This window comes from Mustela nigripes, chromosome 13, assembly GCF_022355385.1.
Source record: "Mustela nigripes isolate SB6536 chromosome 13, MUSNIG.SB6536, whole genome shotgun sequence".
NCBI classification, from domain to species: domain Eukaryota; kingdom Metazoa; phylum Chordata; class Mammalia; order Carnivora; family Mustelidae; genus Mustela; species Mustela nigripes.
The window spans coordinates 8224477-8244844 of record NC_081569.1 but is presented as its reverse complement, the minus strand read 5'-3'; the positions used below and the strand labels follow the sequence as shown (position 1 = coordinate 8244844).

General features: G+C 39.8%; 1 protein-coding gene across 1 annotated transcript in view; it reads left to right on the top strand.

Annotated features, from left to right (window-relative positions):
• AGBL1 (AGBL carboxypeptidase 1) overlaps positions 1-20162 on the top strand; it is a 661016-nt gene extending 640854 nt beyond the window's left edge. The window contains exon 22 of the mRNA XM_059418473.1: positions 19964-20162. Coding sequence (XP_059274456.1) covers positions 19964-20162 — 199 coding nt within the window. The remainder of the gene's footprint in view (positions 1-19963) is intronic.
• The last annotated feature ends 206 nt before the right edge of the window (positions 20163-20368 follow it).

Here is a 20368-nt window from a genome sequence, read left to right as displayed (position 1 = left end):
CACTAAGTTTTTAAATAGCACATATAATTATACCCTCATTAATGATGTCAAATATTATTATTTAATACATTGTTCCAATTAATTATGTTTTTTAAATTAAACAGCTAATCTCTAACAAGTTATATTTAAATAATTATGTCTAATGCTAATGGGATAAAGAGTGTGCTCCAGCATTTTCTTTATAAATACAAAATAAGATGACCTGTAAAATTAAGTCTGACTTCTTTTCCTTGGCTAACCAGCTCCCTTAGCTTCTGCCCTTAGACCCCCAGCCTCTTGTGTCCCCACCAACCACCAGAAGCTTATGCTTCCAGCACCCCGAAGGGTTTACCGTCATGATGCTGGAACTACACACACATTACTCTTCACCCTGGGGAGTCCAGTCCTCCCTTGGCCTGGATGGAACTCACATGTTCAGCCCCAAGAGAAAGCCTTCATGCCTCCCTCTGACAGACTGACTTGTTCCATACACTGAGCTCCCAGGGTGCATTGCCTGCTTCTCTACTAGAACATTCACTGAACATCCCCTAGCTGACCTCTGAGGGCATCTGACCCCCCGCTCCCACCCCTAACTCCACTCCTGGGCTCTTTTGTGTTCACTTCCCAAGCAACAGCCCCCAGTACATGGGAGGTGGATTAAGGGTTGTTTCACTTCCCCTTTTTATTCCTCAATTAATGAATACAAACATGAATAAAAGAAAATCTCTAGACAATCAATAAATGTTTATTGCATGAGTGAGTAGATTAAATTTATAACTCTAAGATACTAGATATCTAGCATTGAAGCACATAGATTTCCTTCATTGTGCTCTTATCATTATTGCTATGTTAATCAGTAATTAGTAAAAATACTGCCTCATAGGACATGCTACCAGATGAAAGTAAAACATCTATATAATAGTGCTATTTTCCCTTAAAGAGGCTTTGGAAGTATAATAATAAGAAAATGTAGTTTATATATAATGTGTGAAATAATTTTTACATATGTAGACTCTGTTCTTTGTTAGAATTGTGTTCCTACCGTATCATGGATTCGTTAAGGGCTATTTATTTATTCCTGCCCTAAGCCAACTTGCTAGGACGTATTATGCATCAATTAAATTTTATCATAATAAATTACATAATGCATTTTATTATGATGTTTGTAACGAATTATCACAGCCCCTCCTACAGCGATTTTATTTGTGACTCCCTGTGACCAGCTTGTGCTGGCTTGCTTCTGATCGTCACCTCTGTCCTCGTCACTATCACGATCATCAGAAGCTGTCTTCTAAGGAGTTAATCATTCGATATTCCAAAATAGGCCGTATTTGTCACTTAAAATTATAACTTTTTTCATCAACCCAATGCAAGCTGTGCCTAGTTAACTGCTCAAATCCAACTACTTCCTTGAAGGTCAACAGTCACGTTTAGAGTAAAATTGATTTGGTTAACGCCCTTTTAGTTAAGTTCCCTTAGAACTGCATGTGACGTAAATTAAAATGGACTTACTAGGATTAGGGCGACCCCCCTCAGAAGGTACTGATAGCTTTCTCTCACACACACCCTGTGAAAACACTCAATTTTTCTGCACTCTGCTTGTACAACGGGGGAGTCGATCAGAAACGATTCACATCTTTTAAAATTTCTGTGAGGCAGAGGGTCGCAATCCTTTTTGCCATCAGGAAGATAAATAACCAACGTCATATAATCTCTGATAATATAGCGACTCCATTCTCGTCCCACTCACCCTGTGATTCCTCCCACTGATGCTTATGGCACTGGTTGGTTCCCATCACTCTGCCTGATCATCATGTAACTTCATTATCAGGAGAAAGATGTGTGGTCACAGCGATGACCAGCACATAACTGTAAATGGGTTACTTTTAGCCAAAATGGAATCAGGTGGCCACGAAAATGGTGGTTTTCACCCTAGGCTTGTTGGTAGGTGGTACATATATGGCTCTCTGCTCAGAAACCAGTAGCTCTCAGGTTTGATTTTGGGGTGTGTGTGTGTGTGTCTGTGTGTATTTTTCCTTACAACTGAGATCAGAATTCATTGCTCTGTAAACTCCTTGGAATCCCTGGGTGTTTCAGAAGGCAGGGAGATTTGATTGTGTTCTTACAACAAAAAGGTCTGTGTAAAGAATTCTTTTAGGCTGTAACAATAGCAACACAAAATCCTTTTATCTGAAACCTGAGAGCCTGATAGAAACATAGAACTTGGGAGACAGCTCCCAAGGTAACAAAACAGAGCCTTTAAATAGCAGTGCACGAGTTTGTTTTTCCATGGAGAATCTCCACCTTCCACCCTGTCCTGCAAATCTGGAACTTCTGTCCATGTCTGCCCTTCTCATTTTATCTGGAAACACCTGATTCTAGTCCTTCCATTCCTAGAGCAGAGAACACAGATACTTGCCTAGGGCAAGCAAACTGGGATCTCATGTAAAAACCCCAATTATATTGAATTTTAGCAAATGATCTTGTAGAGAAGGGGCTAGTCTAGCACTGTCACTTATGCAATTTCAAAATTCAAAGTATGAATTCTCTTACACACCCCACCTCTTCCATTTCTGTGGCTGGCCAGGAGAAATGACAAGGGACATAGGGCTATCTATCCCTCATCTGGGAGTGGAGTGCATTTTTCTTACATTAGGAAAGGGTTTTTGTTTTTTTTTTTCTGCCATTCCTTAATTGGTATTTTATTTTGAACATTTTTTGTGTATAAGGCAAGGAGGAAGAACTAGGAAAGCTGCACATGAATCTGAAACACATCTTTGACCCCCAAGGGACAGTAGGGCAGTGAATAAGTGCACTAAAGTCAGATGAGTAATTATTTCTAGCCCATGGAGTCACAGGCTCTTTATCAGAGAAGTAACATTTGGACTTGATCTTCAGGCGTATGAGGGTTTGTGTTGCCAGTGGTGAGAAGGGCAGCACTGCAGGTAGCGTCCATGTGAGCCAAGTCAGAGCAGAAGCAAAGCCCCTCACGGCTTTGAGGAGAGGTGAGAGACCAACTTTAATGGAGGGATTATGTGGGAGAATATAGTTTGAAAAGTGGGATAAAGAAGTAAGTCGAGATCAGATTGCAGGAGCTCCTTTTTCTCCCAGGTTTGTAATATCAAGTCTCTATAATAGAAGTATTGATATAAACGAAAACTCTATTAACTTAAGGGGTAGAGAAATCAACCAGGATTTTCTGAGAGCTCACAGAGTGCCCACTGTGAAGGGTCTTTGGTTATAATATGTGTTTAAGATATGGATACTAAGTAAAAAAATGTTTAAACTGTTTATATAAAGACTGCTTCATAAAAGTCATTTATTAAAACAAATAGAAACGATAGGATATATATATGGAAAGATACATATGTCTATCGATCTCTCCATCTTGGTTCTTACTTTCAAACTTTTCCATCTTTTGAACCATAAATCTCAGCTTTTCTTATTGAAATATATTTGGCATATAACATCCTTGTAACTTTAAGGTGTACAGCATGTGAATTTGATACATTTATATATTGTAATGTTATTGAAACACTTTCTCTGCTGCTCGCCCACCTAATCACTTAAAGCCACCTGTCTGAGCTCAGACTACATACTCACCAGGACTTTTGTTCCTTAAGACTCATTCTTCCAGTATTGCTTAAGCTTCCCCCTCAAGCTGTATCCCGCTGTGCTCTCCTATGAATCTTTCGGTTTCTAGTATGTACAGCCATTCTGACTTGAGAGGGGAGGAGGTGTTTGTGGAAAGGGGAATTGCACCTGAATCAAATCCTTGCAAGTCCTGTGACACAAAGTCCCTTTGCAGAGGAGTTTCTGACATCGTACTGTAGAACTGCTGTTCTTCTTTACTTGTAATTCCCTGACATTTTTCCAGCACCCACCATAGATTCTTCTGGCTACAGATGACGCAGTTTGAGGTTAGGGATCTCACAGGATCCAGTGGGGTTTATGAAGCTCTCAATAATGTCAAAGGACTTCTACAGAGATCCAGTTAAGTTTGTATGATTGAGGGAATAAAAACAAAACAAAGCAAAACAAAAAAAGAAAACATGGTCCCCTGCCCTCGGATAAAGGGATCTCGGCACAGAACCATAGATGCACAACGATGTGCATAAACCCCAGCAAGCTGTTAATTTCCCATCAGTTACTCTCAGCACTCTGGGGAAGAATGGGGAGGAAGTGTAGCAAAAAGAGGAGTTTAGGTTACAGTCTCTCATCATTCCTGCCACCCGTACATGCCAACTGTAGGGAAGAGAAGCTGCATCCTTGTGAGAGTCTCAGGGTTTTGGAAAGCTGGATTCTTTTTCTTTGGGCTCAAGGAGTACATAACTTCAGTCCTGGAACCAGCAAGGAGGAAAGGAGCAACATGAACCATGACCCATTTTGTCACCTTAGACTTTATCAGAGGGTCATCCTCATTACTCATGCTAACCAGCCACGTGCCTATGTCTGGGTGTGTCAGAAGTCCTCTCAGCCAGTGTTGTATCTGGGCTGATAGGTGTCAACAATTCCAGGAGAGAGGATGGTAAAGCACAGAAGATCCAAATATAAAATGGAATTTTCTGGAGACAGAAGAAATCGGGGTGATTCTAAACCCCGGTAAAAATGGGGTTCCCTCCGTGACCTCCATGGAGACCTCAGTTGGCCCTGGACATTACCATCAGTTCCCTTACCCTTAGTTTCCTTAAATGTGCTCATGGCCTCCAACCACTTTAAAACCAGTGTTCACTGTCTGTACCACCGGCACTATTATCCGCATGTCTTTTGTGAGCCATTATGAGTCAAAACTGTTCACCAGAACATAAAATCATGTCAGAAAGAGAAAAATGTGGAGGAGTTTAAAAATGAGCACTTTCTAAAATAAAAGGAGGGCAGAATGGCATACTGCTTTCATTGGCTGAGCCCAATAGATGGTGTTTGCTTCCACTGTGAGACCAACAATACATAAACATTTATAACATTAAGAGTTCTATAGCAAATAAGTGCAGGGTGGCACTTAAGGAGATATGCCTATAAAATTATGAGTCAGAACATCAATGCACAGATTACCTTTTAACTTTTCAAAGGATCAAAACCTATGTCCGCCTTTTAAAATTTCTTAATTTGATTTGTTTTTGCCGAGAAATCACCCCTGACCTTTCCCATCGCATAATTTATCCTTGAAATGTTGTTTATTTTATTTCTGGTAACGAGGTTTCTTTCTCTGTGGTTTCGAAGCACATAAGAACAAAAGAAAGTCCTTCTCTCTTAATGCTGGAATGGCGATGCCTCTCAGCAGAGAAAAGTTGGACCAAAAATTACACAGAAATCTAAGTGCTTTCCGCCAATGTGTACTTCTCTCAGATGTTCTGTTTTCCAGACAATGAGAAAATGTTCTCTGGCAAGGTTTTGAAGTGATAAGTGTGACAGTGTCACTGAGTGAGACACAACCACAGTTCTATTGTTTGGTGCCACCTAGAGTGGTTTTGGGGCTTTTGTTTTGTTTTGATCCATTGAAACTGACATTGCACCATGGGTCCCACTGCTCAGGGGAATGTTGCAAAAGGCACTGTATTTCAGCTTGCCCCACTCTATTGTGGCTCTTGGGCAGTTACCCGCAAATATTCGATAGGATGTATTTGGAACTGTTCAATGAGAAAACACGGTGAGAATGGTGGAAAACAGGTGGGAAAGTGGGTGTCTTTGGAACATGGCGACGTGAGAGAGACTGAGCTCTACTGTTGTCATTCATTTATGAAGCGATGAGCTGACTTGCTCACAGACACCTTCTCTAGTCAGTTGACAACGGTCATCCCGCTCGTGCACTGGATACCTATATGGGCTAGTTCCCTTCTCTAGATCCCTTAGCGACGGAGTATGGCCAACCACACACCCCAGACGCACACCCTGTTTTACCACCAGATATATTTCTAAAGCGAAAGACGGAGCCAGAGGCTATGATTTGGCTCAGCAGTACTTCCTTGGCTGTTCTAGATGAATAATGTAACGTGAATGTCTGAAACCTCCGTGGATCCCTCAGAAATCTTCTGTCATACAACTTTTTCAGCTCTTCATTATCCTCCACAGTAACCCCGCATCTTACATATCTTCCCCCCCCCTTCCCCCCAGGCCATTTAGGTCAACTCGCTTATCACAGAAGTAAAGCTCTTGCTGACCGACAAGTTTCCTGAACACCTCATACGCCATCTCCATCTCTGTCTCTCCTGTCTCTCTCATCCTCGTTTTGTTTTCATTCTTTTCTCTTTAACCCACTCTCATCCTTTTTTATTCTGTATTTCTATTTTTGTGAAGAATTGGGACCACATCCCCCACATGGATTCACTTGTTCATTAAGAAGCAGGACATTGAGGGACGCATGGGGGCTCAGTCAGTTGATTGTCTGCCTCTTGATTTCAGCTCAGCTCATGAGCTCAGGGTCGTGAGATCAAGCCCCACATCGGGCTCTGCACTCAGCATGGAATCTGCTTGGGATTCTCTCTCCCTCTCTCTCTCTGCCCCTTTCCTGGCTCATGCTCTCTCTCTCTCTCGAAAATAAATAAATAATAAATCTTTAAAAAAACAAACAAAAAAAGAAGTGAGACATTTATTGCCATGACTTTTTGGTGAGAATGGCATTGGACTTTTTCCAGACCACTTTACAGAGCCCATGGCTTTGATTTTGGCTGAATTAATACCTCCTCCATTTCTCCCTCAGGCAAAGTAGATTTCATACATCAGGATTTGTTGATTGAATTCAGGGATGCAGAAACCCTCAGTCTTATCTGATTATCATACATCTTCTGTGCCATGTGTAGCTTTAAGATACTGCGAACATTTTCTAAATGCCCAAGATCTCTCTTTTCCCAGCTATAAAATCATAATATCACCCCATAGATATGCATATTGGTTTGCATTTTGAGTGAAATGAAACAAATGCAAAACATCTGACATACAGTAGGTGATGAGCGGTGCTATTTTTGCCTCCATTTACCAATGGTGCCTGGTGCTTTTCTCTGTATACAGGAAATTCTCCATTACTGGGTTATTTTCATAAACAAAACCAAAAGGAAAAAAAAAATTCCAGGGAAATCATAAATTATATCCTTCCTCGTGGAAGTGTCGAAACAGTGACAGACCTCGTGATGGTGTGAAGAACTAGGCAAATGGGAAACTCTAGGGAATCGTGCTAATTGTTCTGGGTGAGGATGGATGGGGAGATGCCCGTGGTGGGCAAGATCTGTATGTCTTCACGTGTTTATGTGTTGTCCGCTGGGCTGCTGCTGCCTCTCGGATGGGGCACAGAATTCACGCACAGCTCTGCTCCTGCAGAAAATAAATAGAAGGTCCAGGATGAAAAGCCCAGTGTGAACAGCATGTCCAGATACTCCCCTGGGATGCATCCACTGAGGAAATTCGGATGCATTTTCTCCTCTCCAAAAGCCAAGAAGCAAGAGAGGCATTTCGAGGAGGCATTTGATGGGGCTTAGCTTTTTCAGGAGGGAGACGGGTGATAGGTAGTCTGGGGAGAACATGTAGGATGAGTACAAGTGTCTGGAATTTTAAAAGAGTTCTCTTGCTTCTCAGTAGGTGGTTGCCTCTTGAGGTCTGGCATTCACCCAAGTCTTTAGCATTACCTCAGCATTTAAAGAGAAAACAAGTGAAAAGAGACTCCACAAAGCTGCATTTTAAGCAGCATCAACATCATGAGCGCCACAGGCTGGGTTTGGCTCACCCTGTTAGCATGCAGAATTATTTTGCACTATAGAAAGCTGTCTTTTCCCAACCAGGAAGACAAACAAAACAAAAAAGGCAGAACTAATTAAGATCGTCATATCTCAATAAATATGCAAATGCAAAATCAAAACAAAGAAATTCTATCTATCACATCATAAATTTGCAAATTGCTGTACTGGGCTGGCTTGGAAGGATTGCAAGGGACGGAGACTTCTTAATGGCTTTGCTTAGAAACTGTTTGCCAGCTGCATTTATTGGGTTTATGTGGGACGATCAAGACGATGGACTTGCCAGGATAAAAAATATTTTCATGCCTTGTCTTCAAACGCTATGGAGAGGGAAGAGGAATCAAAATTCAGTCAAGGTTTGGTGCTGCGAAATTTGCTTCCCCTATAGCATTTCAAGAAGAAAGCTAGTAGGATGCCCTTTATATAAATGAAGACAGTGCAGCCCAGAGAAAGTAAGTTTACCATTTTTCGTTTGGGCTTTGGAGCCGGGTTTCAAGCCTTCAATTACTTGTCTCACTCCAAGTTTACATTCTGTTCCTGATCTTCATTTTTTCCTTCTGTACCACATGATTCTCCAACACCATCCAGTGTGAGATCTGAATGCGTATCTCCAAGCTATCGAAGCATCCAGGTTAGAAGGAAGAAATGAAATCACTTTTCGGGTGTTTACTCCATACACTTCCCACATCTGGGTATTAAGGAGCTGGAAAGACCGTTTGATTTCTGCATGAAGTTCATTCCTTTTATTTCTATTTAGAGGATGATTCCTTCTTACCAAATTCATCAGTCTGGGAAAATAAGAGAAAGAGAGAAGAAGCTAGTAAGTAGCTGAATCTGTAAGCTACAGTGAGAGCATCCAGAGCTTCATTTTAGAAACTCAAGCCTGCACTCTGTCACATGGAACACCGTCCCTAGAAGGTTCTCCCTGGAGGCCGGGGCTCTGTTTACTGTTCTGGTGTGCTGGGCTCTTGGGTGAGGCTCTTGAGGAGGGTGGGCATTGCAGAGAGCCAGCAAACCGCTCAGGAGCTCGGGCCAGTCCGGCTCCGACGTACTCATCACTTGCCTTGGGCATAGGACAGTGCAACGAGTAGTCTGGCCCCTAACCAGAGATCAGCCTACAGGGAATCGCTTTGAACACGGATGGTAATATTAGACAGTAGCATGTGCTGCAGACAGTGGACCCACTATGTGCTTGAACCAGTAAAGAAAGGAGAGAGGCCACTGTGCTTGGCCAGGATTTCAAAGGAGAGGCGGGATGCAAGCTTTGCCTTCAAGATGGGTGAGATCGTCAGGAGCGTCAAGGACAATTTCACTGCGTTTTACTGGATGTGAGCAATTCCGTTCAAAGGAAATAAGATAATGGGTGACGTGGGGGCAGGACCTTGCCAAGGACACCTGCCACCAACAGCTCATCTTCCCTAACCCTCTCTCCTCCACCCTCTGCCCCCCCTTGGCTCCCTCCTTTCCTTCCTCCCCTCCTTCCCTCTTTTTCTCTTTACTTTTTTTTAAATTTATGTTTTTATTTAAATTCCATTAGCCAGCATATAGCAGTACATCATTAGTTTTTGATATAGTTTTTTTTTTAAGATTTTATTTATTTATCTGACAGACAAAGATCACAAGTAGGCAGAGAGGCAGGCAGAGAGAGAGGAGGAAGCAGGCTCCCTGCTGAGCAGAGAGCCCGATGCGGGACTCGATCCCAGGACCCCGAGATCGTGACCTGAGCCGAAGGCAGAGGCTTAACCCACTGAGCCACCCAGGCAGCCCCAGTTTTTGTTTTTTTTTTTAAGATTTTATTTATTTATTTGTCAGAGACAGAGGGAGAGAGAGCAAGCGAGCACAGGCAGACAAAGAGGCAGGCAGAGGCAGAGGGAGAAGCAGGCTCCCTGCCGAGCAAGGAGCCCGATGTGGGACTCGATCCCAGGACCCTGGGATCATGACCTGAGCCGAAGGCAGCTGCTTAACCCACTGAGCCACCCAGGTGTCCCGACCCCAGTTTTTGATATAGTTTCTTTCCCATTACTTTCTTTACATCCCCCCCCACCTTTCTTTTATCTTTTGTATTAAAATCATTTTAGTATCACTTTTTTCTCACCAAAATAATCATTTGATGGTGTATATATACTATAATATTAGATGGTGTATATATTATATATCAAATATAATATTTGATGGTGTATATATACTATAATATTAGAAAACATAGAATCATGGAGGATTGCTTGCTCAGGGCACCCCAAAGCCAGGCTGGAAAGTGTCGAACATCACGTCTGCCCACACTCTCTTGATTCCTGATTATTTTAAGTTACTCTAGTCTGACTATCCAAGTGGCAACCACCAGTGAGACTGTAGGAGTATACCTCTCTCAGTATCCCATGTTTAGCCTTTTTTTTCTACAAAATTATTTCTCGAGATCTTATCTCTTCTTTCTGAGGTCAGTTTCTTTCATATAGAAGTATACACGGTAGCGGTTCTTTCAGTGATGGTCCATGTGAGGGAAAGTGTATTTGTTTTTATCTCTTTCACAAAAAAATAAAGTCATGTTTGTTGGTTTCAGTATGTAATTGCAACTTGGGGTTTGTTTTTCCTCAGCATTTCCAAGACATCCATTCATTGTTTTTGTTTTGTTTTGTTTTTCTGGCTATGTGTAACTTTTATATTGCTTTTCAAGCTTCTAAAAATGAACTTTTTAGAGTTTTAGGTTTTTTAGTTTTGGGTTTTTTTTGGTTTTAGGTTTATAGGGAAGCTGCCAAGATAGAGAGTTCCCTTTACCTGGTCCCCCTATTTATATGTTTGTTTGTGTTTTAATAGGAAATCTGTTGCTCTAAATGTCATTCATTTAAGGATAATCTGTTTTTTCTTTCCTAGTTTCTCTGATTCACCCTTTTTAAAAAATTGATATTCATCCTGATATGTATAATCATGGACTTTGTTTTGTTACTTAAATTTTCCTGGGTTCCAGAGTATTTTTTTAAAAAAAGATTTTATTTATTTATTTATCAGAGAAAGAGAGCACAAACAGGGGGAGCAACAGACAGAGGGAGAAGCAGGCTCCCCGCTGAGCAGGGAGCCCAATGTGGGGCTGGATCCCAGGACCCTAAGTTCATGACTTGACTGAACCATCCAGGCGTCTCCCAGAGCATTTCTTCAATTTGAGAACTTCCCACTTCCTACTATTATCTGTTTGAAGATTGCCCGTTACCAATTTAACCTACAACCCCCTATATACCTCTGTCTTCTTATTTATGAATTCTGTTTAACTGTGTCTTTTGTGCTGTCAAACTGCCCATTGATCTTATAATTGCATAATTGTTCTTCCAGAGGAATCTGTTCAGTTTCTAAATTCTCCTATTTTTTCTTCAAAAGGATGTTATTCTTTCATGTTTCTGGAATTTATTCTAATCCCCAGATCATTTTAAATGTCCTTATTCTATTTTGTCTTCCAGATTGTCATATTGTTTCAGGTTTGTGGATATCTGAATAATTTCCTCACCTAATCCATAACTTGTTTTCGCGGGTGTACCTTCAACAAGCTGTATCCTTCACCTCCACCCTGGGATTTGGAAGAATACCTCCATGGTAGTTTCATGCTGGTTTCTGAGGCGGACCTTAGGGTTTTGCCAACCAGAATCGCACTGGTTATACGCACAGTGCAATTTTTGGGTCCCGAATCTTTTCTATCATCCGTGTTTTCTTTAGTTTGTCAAGTTCTTTCCCCTTTCCACAATTAAATTTTCAAATTATTACATTGTTAACATTGCTTTATTTTTGAACTAATTATGTTATCTATTGACTCGTGTGGTAAATGATCAAACGATGCCAATTTGCATTTCCTTTCGACTCATACGTTATTTGTATCAGTTACAACATTGTTTTCACATTGACAAGATTTGTAACTTTATATTCTATTCTCTAAACATCATCTCCAGATTAGCCTTACTTATTTAACACGGTTCTATGCTCATCAACGTTTTCTAACTATGGCATTTTCGATTCTGAAATCTTTATTCTGTTTCATCTTTGAGTCACTTAGACTTTCTCACATGAAGTCTTCCCCAGCCTCAACTTCACCTCCCTGAGAAAAACAAATCGCTTTATATTTCTTGAAGTCTTGCACGTTTGCTGATGTCTTTCTTTCGTAAAATCGGCTTCGTGTAAATATAAAATTAAAAACTTCCTTCATGGTCGAGTTTGCTTTTGGTTAAAAATCAGTTGGTCTTACCTATGTCGACAGATTTCTGGTCCGATTTTGTTGACCTACATGTCTATCACTTTGCCATAACTCTATAGTCTTGGTAACTGTAGATACAGAACACATCATGAAATTTGAGCAGAGGGATCCTTCCCTCCTGCTCAATTTTTGTTTTCAAAGATGTTTTAGCTATTTGTAATTCCTTAGCCTTTCCACATGAATGTTAGTATAACCTCATCCAGATCAACAAAAGTATTTTTGAAATTTTGTTAAGAGTCCTGTTAAAGTTGTATACCAATTTGGGGAAAATTACCAGCTTTACCATGTTGAGCCTTCTGGGCCATATACGTTTCTCCATTTATTTAAATTTTCTTGGACTTCTGTCATCAGCTTTTTTTCATTTTTTTTTTTAGTATACCGGGCTGGTATATCTTTTGTGCTTATTAACATCTAGGTGTTTGATTTTTGTCTAGTGATTATAAAAGTTTAGTGATGTTTACATTACCCTTTTTACTAACTGAAGTAGAATTGATTTTTGTATATTGATCTTATTATCTATGACCTGATGGACCTCAGTTATAGCTCTAGGAGTCATTTTTTGTTTACTTGGTTTTTGTTTTTGTACATCCCCAAAATAGAGATGGTTTTATTTCTTGCTTTCCCATCTATATGCTTTTATATTCTTTCCCTGTCTCACTGTGCTGGCTAGAGCTTCTAAAACTATGCTGAATCTCAGTGATGACAATAGACATACTTTTTTTTTTAACGTTATGTTAGTCACCATACAGTACATCGTTAGTTTTTAATGCAGTGTTCCATGATTCGTTGTTATGTATAATAACGAGTGCTCCATGCAATTTGTGACCTCCTTAATACCCATCACTGGGCTAACCCATCCCCAACTCCTTCCCCTCTAAAACCCTCAGTTTGCTTCCCAGAGTCCATGGTTTGTCTCTCATAGTTCGTCTCTGCTTCCAAATTCCCCCTCTTCATTTTCCCCTTCCTTCTCTTAATGTCCTCCACACTATTTTTTATGTTGCACAAATGAATGAAACTATACAATAATTGTCTTTCTCTGCTTGATTTATTTCACATAGCATAATTTCCTCCAGACCTGTCCATGTTGATACAAAAGTTGAGTATTCATCCTTTCTGGTGACGAAGTAATAGTCCATTGTATATATGGATCACATCTTCTTTAGACATTCATTTGCTGAAAGGAATCTCAGCTCCTTCGACAGTTTGGCTATTGTGGACATTGATGCTATGAACACTAGGGTGCATTTGGCCCTTCTTTTCACTACATCTGTATCTTTGGGATAAATACCCAGTAGTGCAATTGCCTGGTCAAGGGTAGCCAGTTTTTAATTTTTTGAGGAATCTCAACACTGGTTTCCAAAGTGGCTACACCAGCTTGCATTCCCACCAACAGTATAAGAGGGTTCCTCTTTTTTCACAGTCTGTCCAACACTTGTTGTTTGTTGTCAACTTTTGCCATTCTAACTGGTGTAAGGAGGTATCTCAATGTGCTTTTGATTTGAATTTCCCCCGATGGCTAATGATGAACATTTTTTCATGTGTCTGTTAGCCATTTGTATATCTTCTTTTAAGAAGTGTCTGTTCATGTCTTCTGCCCATTTTTTGACTTGATTATTTGTTTTTTGAATGTCGAGTTTAACAGTAGACATCTTTGATTTGTTCCTGATCACAGGGGAAAAGCATTAAGTTGTTCACCATTAAGTATAATAGTAATTGTAGGTTTTCATACATGTTCTTTATCAAGGCCTTCTTTATAATATCTTTTCTGATGATTTTTCTCTTTTATGGACGTTGAATTTTGTCAAATGCATTTCTGCATAAATTTATATGATCATTTGATTTTTCTTCATTAGCCTGTTAGTATATGGCTTCTGCTGATTGCTTTTTGAATATTGAACCAGTTTTGAATCCCTGGAAGTAACTCAGCTTAGTCAGGGTAGATAATTCTTTTTTATATAATGCTGAACTCAACTTGCTGATAGTTTATTAAGGATTTATATTCATGGGGTATATTGGTCAGTAGTTTTCTTTCCTCCTTCTTACTGTCTTTGTCTAGTTTTAGTCTCAGGGTAATACTTGACTCATGAAATGAATAGGAATTTGTTTTAGTTTTCTGGAAAAGATTATGTAGAACTGGTGTTAATCCTTTTTAAATCATGTTGTAGAATTCTCCATTGAAAATATCTGACCCTAGAGATTTCTTCTTCAAGAGTTTAAATTATAAATTTAAATTTCTTAAGAGTTATAGGGCTATTCAAACAATCTATTTAATATTACATGAATTGTTGTAGTTTATACTTTTTGAGGAATTGGTCCATACTATCTAAGTTGTCAAATTTATGTGCATAGAGTTTTTTGTGGTATTTCCTTCTCCTCTCAATGCCTGCAGAGTCTATAGTGATAGTCCTGTTTCATTCCTGATGTGGTATTTAATGCCTTCCTTCTTTTTTTGTTAGTCCGGTTAGAGGCAAGTCAATTTTATAGATTTTTTTTTCAAACAGCTCTTTTTTTCATTGATTTTTCTCCATTGTTTCTCTGTTTCAATTACATTGGTTTCTGTTTCTTTATTATTTCCTTCCCTTTTTTCTACTTGCTTTGGGTTTATTTTGCTCTTAGGTTTCTACTTCTACTTTCTACTTTGCTCTTAGGTTTCTAATCTAAGGTAATACCTTAGATTTTTGGTTTTAGACTTTTTCTAAGGTAAGCATTTACTGCTATAAATCTCCATCCCACTATGGCTCTATCTGTGTCCCATAGAGTTTGATAGGTCATATTTGCAATTTCATTCAATTAAATGTATTTTTTTTCTTTCCTTGAAATAGCCTATTTGACCTCCTGAATTATTTAAAAGTGTATTTACTTACTTTCCAAGTGCTTGGGGACTTTCCTTTTGTCTTTCCATTTTTGATTTCTGGCTTGATTCCACTGCGGTCAGAGAATACAATCAGTGTAGTTTTGCTCCTTTTAAATTTATTGAGCATATGGTCCTTCTCATGTATTCCATGTACATTGAAAACGAATATGTATTATGTTGTTTAGGGCTGAAGTATTTTATTAACGTCAATTATATTCAGTTAGTTGATAGTGTTGTCGTTGATTTTCTGCCTAGTTGTTTGATCAACTACTGAGAAAGGAATGTTGAAGTCTTGAGCTATATTTATAGATTTGTTTAATTCTCCTTTCAGTTCTATCAGGTTTTGCTTCACATTCTATGCAGTTTTGTTTGGTGCATTCACATACAGGAGTGCTACGATTCTTGATGTGTAGACATTTTTATCATCATACACCTCTATGTCCCTGGCCATTTCCTCTACCTGATGGTTAACTTACCTGATTAATGTTTGAATGGAATATCTTTTTCATCCTTTCACTTTCTACCTACCTTTTTCATTATATTTTCAGTGAGTAATTATAGACAGCATATAATTTTATCATGTTTTTTATTCCACTCTGACAATCTCTGTTAATTGGTGTGTTTAGACAACTTACATTTAATGTTATTGGTATGTTAAGGCTAAGCCTTCCATTCGTTGTTTTTCCATTTGTTTTTTCTCCATTTTCTCCTAGCCTCTGTGGTTTCTGAGGAGAACACTACTGCCATTCAAGTTATGTTTTCCCTAGAGTGTTGTTCCCCTGAAGTTTCTCTCTCACTGCTTACAAGATTTTTAATGTGTTTTCAGAAGATTGTCAGCAGTCTGTCTTGGTGTGGATTTCTTTGGATTTATCTCTTTGGGGTTTGCTCAGCTTCTTGTGCTTGTAGGTTTATGTCTTTGCCAAGTTTAAGAAGTTTTCAAGCATTGCTTTGAAAAGTTTTTCCGATTTTCTTCTTTTTGAGACTCTGATGGGATGAATGATAGATCTTTTGTTATAGTGCCACAAGTCTTGATGTCCTCCTCATTAGCTTAGTCTGTTTTCACTCTGTTTCGATTGAGTAATTTCTATTGTTCTATTTTCAAATCCACTGAATCTCTCCACAGTCTCTTCCATGCTTCTGCTGAATTTTTGATTCATTCATTTATTTTTATTTTCAGTTTTCAACTTTCTACCTGATTTTTTTATATCTTATATTTCTCTGCAAAACCTTCTATTCTTTGTCACATTTTACATTTCTGTTATTGTACACTTCTCACTTCTAAAATTTCATTTGTTTTTTTCCTCATACTCCATATATAAAAATATATATGTAAATAATGTATACCCCATATACATAAATAATACATAAAAATATATTTTTTTCTTTGCTGAGATTTTCTATTTCTTTACCGAGACATTCTATTTCTTTTTATGTGTGTTCATAATTCTCAGTAGAGCACTTGCGAGATACTTGTTTTACAATCCTCATTAGATAATTCTAACTTCTCTGTCATGTTGATGCTAGTATCTGTTAGTTGTCCTGATTCTTGGTGTGGTGAATCCTTTTACATTGAAACCTGGACATTTTGGGGATTACCCTATGAGACTAAGATCTTATTTGAATCTTTTGTTTGAACTTGTCCCCTCCAACACCACTGAGATAGGAGAAGAAGGGGCCCGTTATGGGCAGGTGGAGGTGAAGGTCTAGGTTCACTGTTTAGCCACACTGACACTCTAGGTGTGAGCGTCCTTGTTGCTGATGGGCAGTGGGGAGAGTTTCAGAGTTTTAGGTCCGCCCCCCACCCCAGACCTTTACTAATACCACTCTGAGTCAAGGGGCAGGAGGGCCTTGCTGCTGCTCTCCATTGACACTGGTAGGGGTCATTCTTGTTACCAACAGTTGTGTGTGGAAGTTCAGGCTCCCACATGGCCTCCAGTGGTATTGAGAGGTCAGGAACCTCACTACTGTACACTAGGAATGAAAGTTCCAGCTTCCTATCCTACCTTCTCTGATGCCTTAGTTTGGGGGAAAGAAAGGGATTGTGAGCACCTTGTTATAGTCTAGTGAGAGTAGAAGTTTAGGCTCCCTGCTTCTCTTGGTAGGGTAAGGTTGGGGCCACTGGTTTTTCTGTGGTTTTTGGCTAGAGTAGAGCTAGTATAGCTTAAACTCATCTTTCTTGCTAGGCTGCCTCTTTCCTTATTATTTGGCTAGAGAGAACTAGCTCCATTTGGGGCTGTTTTTGTCCATACCTGTTAGCATTTCCAGGTTGTCAGCTTGTCTAGCTCCATGTCTGGGATATAAGAGGCCAAGAGAAATGTCAGGGAGCTCACCACCATATTGTCCTTTAGTCCCGGGACCACATCTAATCTGCTTCCTTCCCTCCATATGTCATCCACATTTCAGAATCTTCTTATGTTTGTTTTATATAAAATATCCAGAATAATGCATGAGGAAGAAAAAAGAGAAGTACTTCTCTCTACATACAGAAGTGGAAGTCTCTCAACATGTAATTTGATTTTCTAATTTATAAGAATAATTGTACTTTATTTGGAGAAATAAATGAAAGACGTAATTCAACTTTTTTAAGCCTTTACATATATAAACTAAATATAAATGTAAACATATGTTTACAAATATAATTTAAATGTAAATATATATATCTCTATATAAATAAATATAATATATTATTTAATACTGTATTATACATTGAATGTTATACAATATATATATATCAATTACAAAAGAAACTATATTTGTTGAAATCAATAATGTGATAATTATGGCTTAATTCATATATAAAACCTTTGAAAAAAATCAAGACCAAAGTAATTCCTTCCAAACATGGTCCAAAATGGCATGTATGTATTTCTCTACATACATACATGTTATATGTTCAGTTTGGGAACTGTTTATTGTATGCCTACTGTGTTCTTAGCACATTTTAGACTTCCTATAGAATAATATAGAATTAGGCAGAGGCTTGGGCTTTATTCACAAATGTTACTAAGGATCAAAACAAATTAAGTGAATCTGTGAAGATCAAAATTCAAAGGGAGAATATTTCAAAGAGATAGAGCTATCGAGATAGTCATTTGGTAGAAATTAAGATGAGCCTTTTTTAAAAAATGGTGTATCTTATTTGGTTGGATGCTGAGGAATTGGAAGATCATTTTAGAGATGAGAAATCTTTACCTGACTAAAGGCTTGGGAAAACATGCAGTCTGATATGTTTGGATGATCACAACCAGAACAGCTTGATGACTTGACTGTGGTGGGAAAGGTCCAGGTCCAGGAATGATTGGGGCAGACTCCACAGTGGAGGAAAGACAGGCCCTCATTAGACAAAGACTGACTGTGGTGTTTATTTATAGACTTCTGCCAACAGGACCCCATAGGGAGCATCCCATCCATCAATACCCACACTACATTAATAAGCAAGGAAAAGTCATGGAAAAATCCAAATTTGGAAGTGGCATAATCAAAATGATGCTTTAGAGAAGCTATCAGCACTGTAAATTTGAATGGTTTTGCTATTGTTATGACTCAGGTGTGAAGCAACAAAGCTCAGTGCTTTTTTCCTTCAAGACCATGATTCACCCTCTTCTTCCATATCCACAGTAGAGCATGGAATGAAGATTTGTTGATGGCCTTTCCTCTGCCAGACACTCTGCTAGATAGCATCTGTGTGCTTTCTCATTTAGTCTGCACAATAGCTCTTAAGGTATTATTCTTGCTATCCTATGGGGCTGGGGGTTTTCTAAAGTCTCATGGCCAGGATTGAAGCTCAGGCTCTTGACACTGTACAGCATGTCATCTCGGTCCCTAGTATGGTGATGGCTGAGTCACAGGCCATCAGTTCTTGCTGACTTGAGCTCTTGTTACACTTGGGCAGCTCTTACCTTCCTTTACTCAACTGCTTTATCACCTACAATTCAGCTTGTAAAATATGATAACAGTTTAATGCTGTGCTACTATGGGAACAAGATCCGTATTTCTTTCCCTTCCCCTGCACTCAGGCAGTGTCCCACCAGATCTTCGGTTTAGGGCCTGGAGAACATAGAGGCTGCTCCCATCAGTCGGTGGACAATTAGGAAACTGGACTCTGATTCATTTCCCAAGCTAACATGTAACCATACTGCTGATTACCCATTTTCATTGTTTATGGCGAGGCAGGTGGATGAACAGCTCTGCCTGATTTATGAAGTGCTTGCCTTCTATAAATCACAGAGTAGAAACCCAGCACGCTGTTAATCCTAATTGGTTAAGTCCTAAGTAGGGAGTGATTAGAAAGTCTTCAGGAAAGAAGGTACCTCATGCAAATGAGATAGATCTACAGTTCGTTGGGAAGAAATATCCCCTGCTCTCAATATGTGGTCAAGGTTTGTTGTCCATTCCTGCGGTACCCTTCTACCTCTTGCTGGTCAGCCCCTGCTGATCTTCCATTTGTAAATAAACTAACATAAATGGCAGAGAAGGAAGATGATGGGATGCACGAACGTCGCAGAAAGAGAATGCTGATTGCCTGCTTACTCTCTCCTGTATTAATTTCAACCTGGATTAATAGTCTAATTCCAACAAACCATCCATCACAATGAACGAGAGCTATGCAGTGAGTCATAGCACTGTGAGTTGCCATGGGACACATTAGGGCTTTTGGTCTTAGCTACCCAAATGCCAACCCCACCCTTCCCCAGACACAGTTGACGTGACATTCTCCAATACTCAGTGACAGTGACACCCTTCTCTGATGTTTCACTTTGAGCCAAAGAGACCCTGAAGACCTTAAATGCATGAGGCCGTCCACCTCTTCTGACTGGAAATCTTCTGATCCAACTTAGAAATGCAGACTGTTCTGGCAAAGGACAAAGGAATCCCAAAGATTTTATGTGATTTCCTCTGCCATCTCAAAATAATGATTGAGGACCCAGGGACTGTGTATGGGACACGTTTAAAGGCGCAGGGGCTGTTGAGATGCAGACTCAGGAAAGACAACTGTCCTTCTCCCTTTCCAATCTACTGTAACTGCTCCTTCCTTTGAGTAACTTCTCTTTTCCTCTCCTTCTCCTTTCTCCCCACCCACCCCCACTCTCTGTTTCCCTCCCCTTCTGTATTTTTCATCCCTTTCCCTTCCTCCCCTCTCTTCCCCCGTTTCCTGGGAACCCACGGCAGACGTAGCAGCAGCAGCAGCGTGACGTCAGAACTGGATGATGAGCCCCCCTGCATGGAGGAAATTGACTACAGTACAGACAGCAGCTCAGACCTAGAAGGGAGCTTCTCTGAGCTGGACCGGCAGATCCAAGAGTGCGCTTTCAACACGGACGAGGAAGGGGAAGAAGAAGAGGGGCCAGGCCAGGGAAGAAAAGCCATCCCTTAGCCCTGAGGTTCAGAGTGAGCTCCATGTCTTTAACCATGGAACTAGCAGCTGTGTTGTTTCTTCACCATCAGACTTGTACAGCGTCGGTGGCAAAAGCCAGCCCGTGTGAGCCCAGCAACCGAATGCCAGATTTTGTTTTAGTTTCACTAGGCATAGAGACTGGCCACATTACAGTTCTACCTTTTACATACATCGTTAGGTGGCCT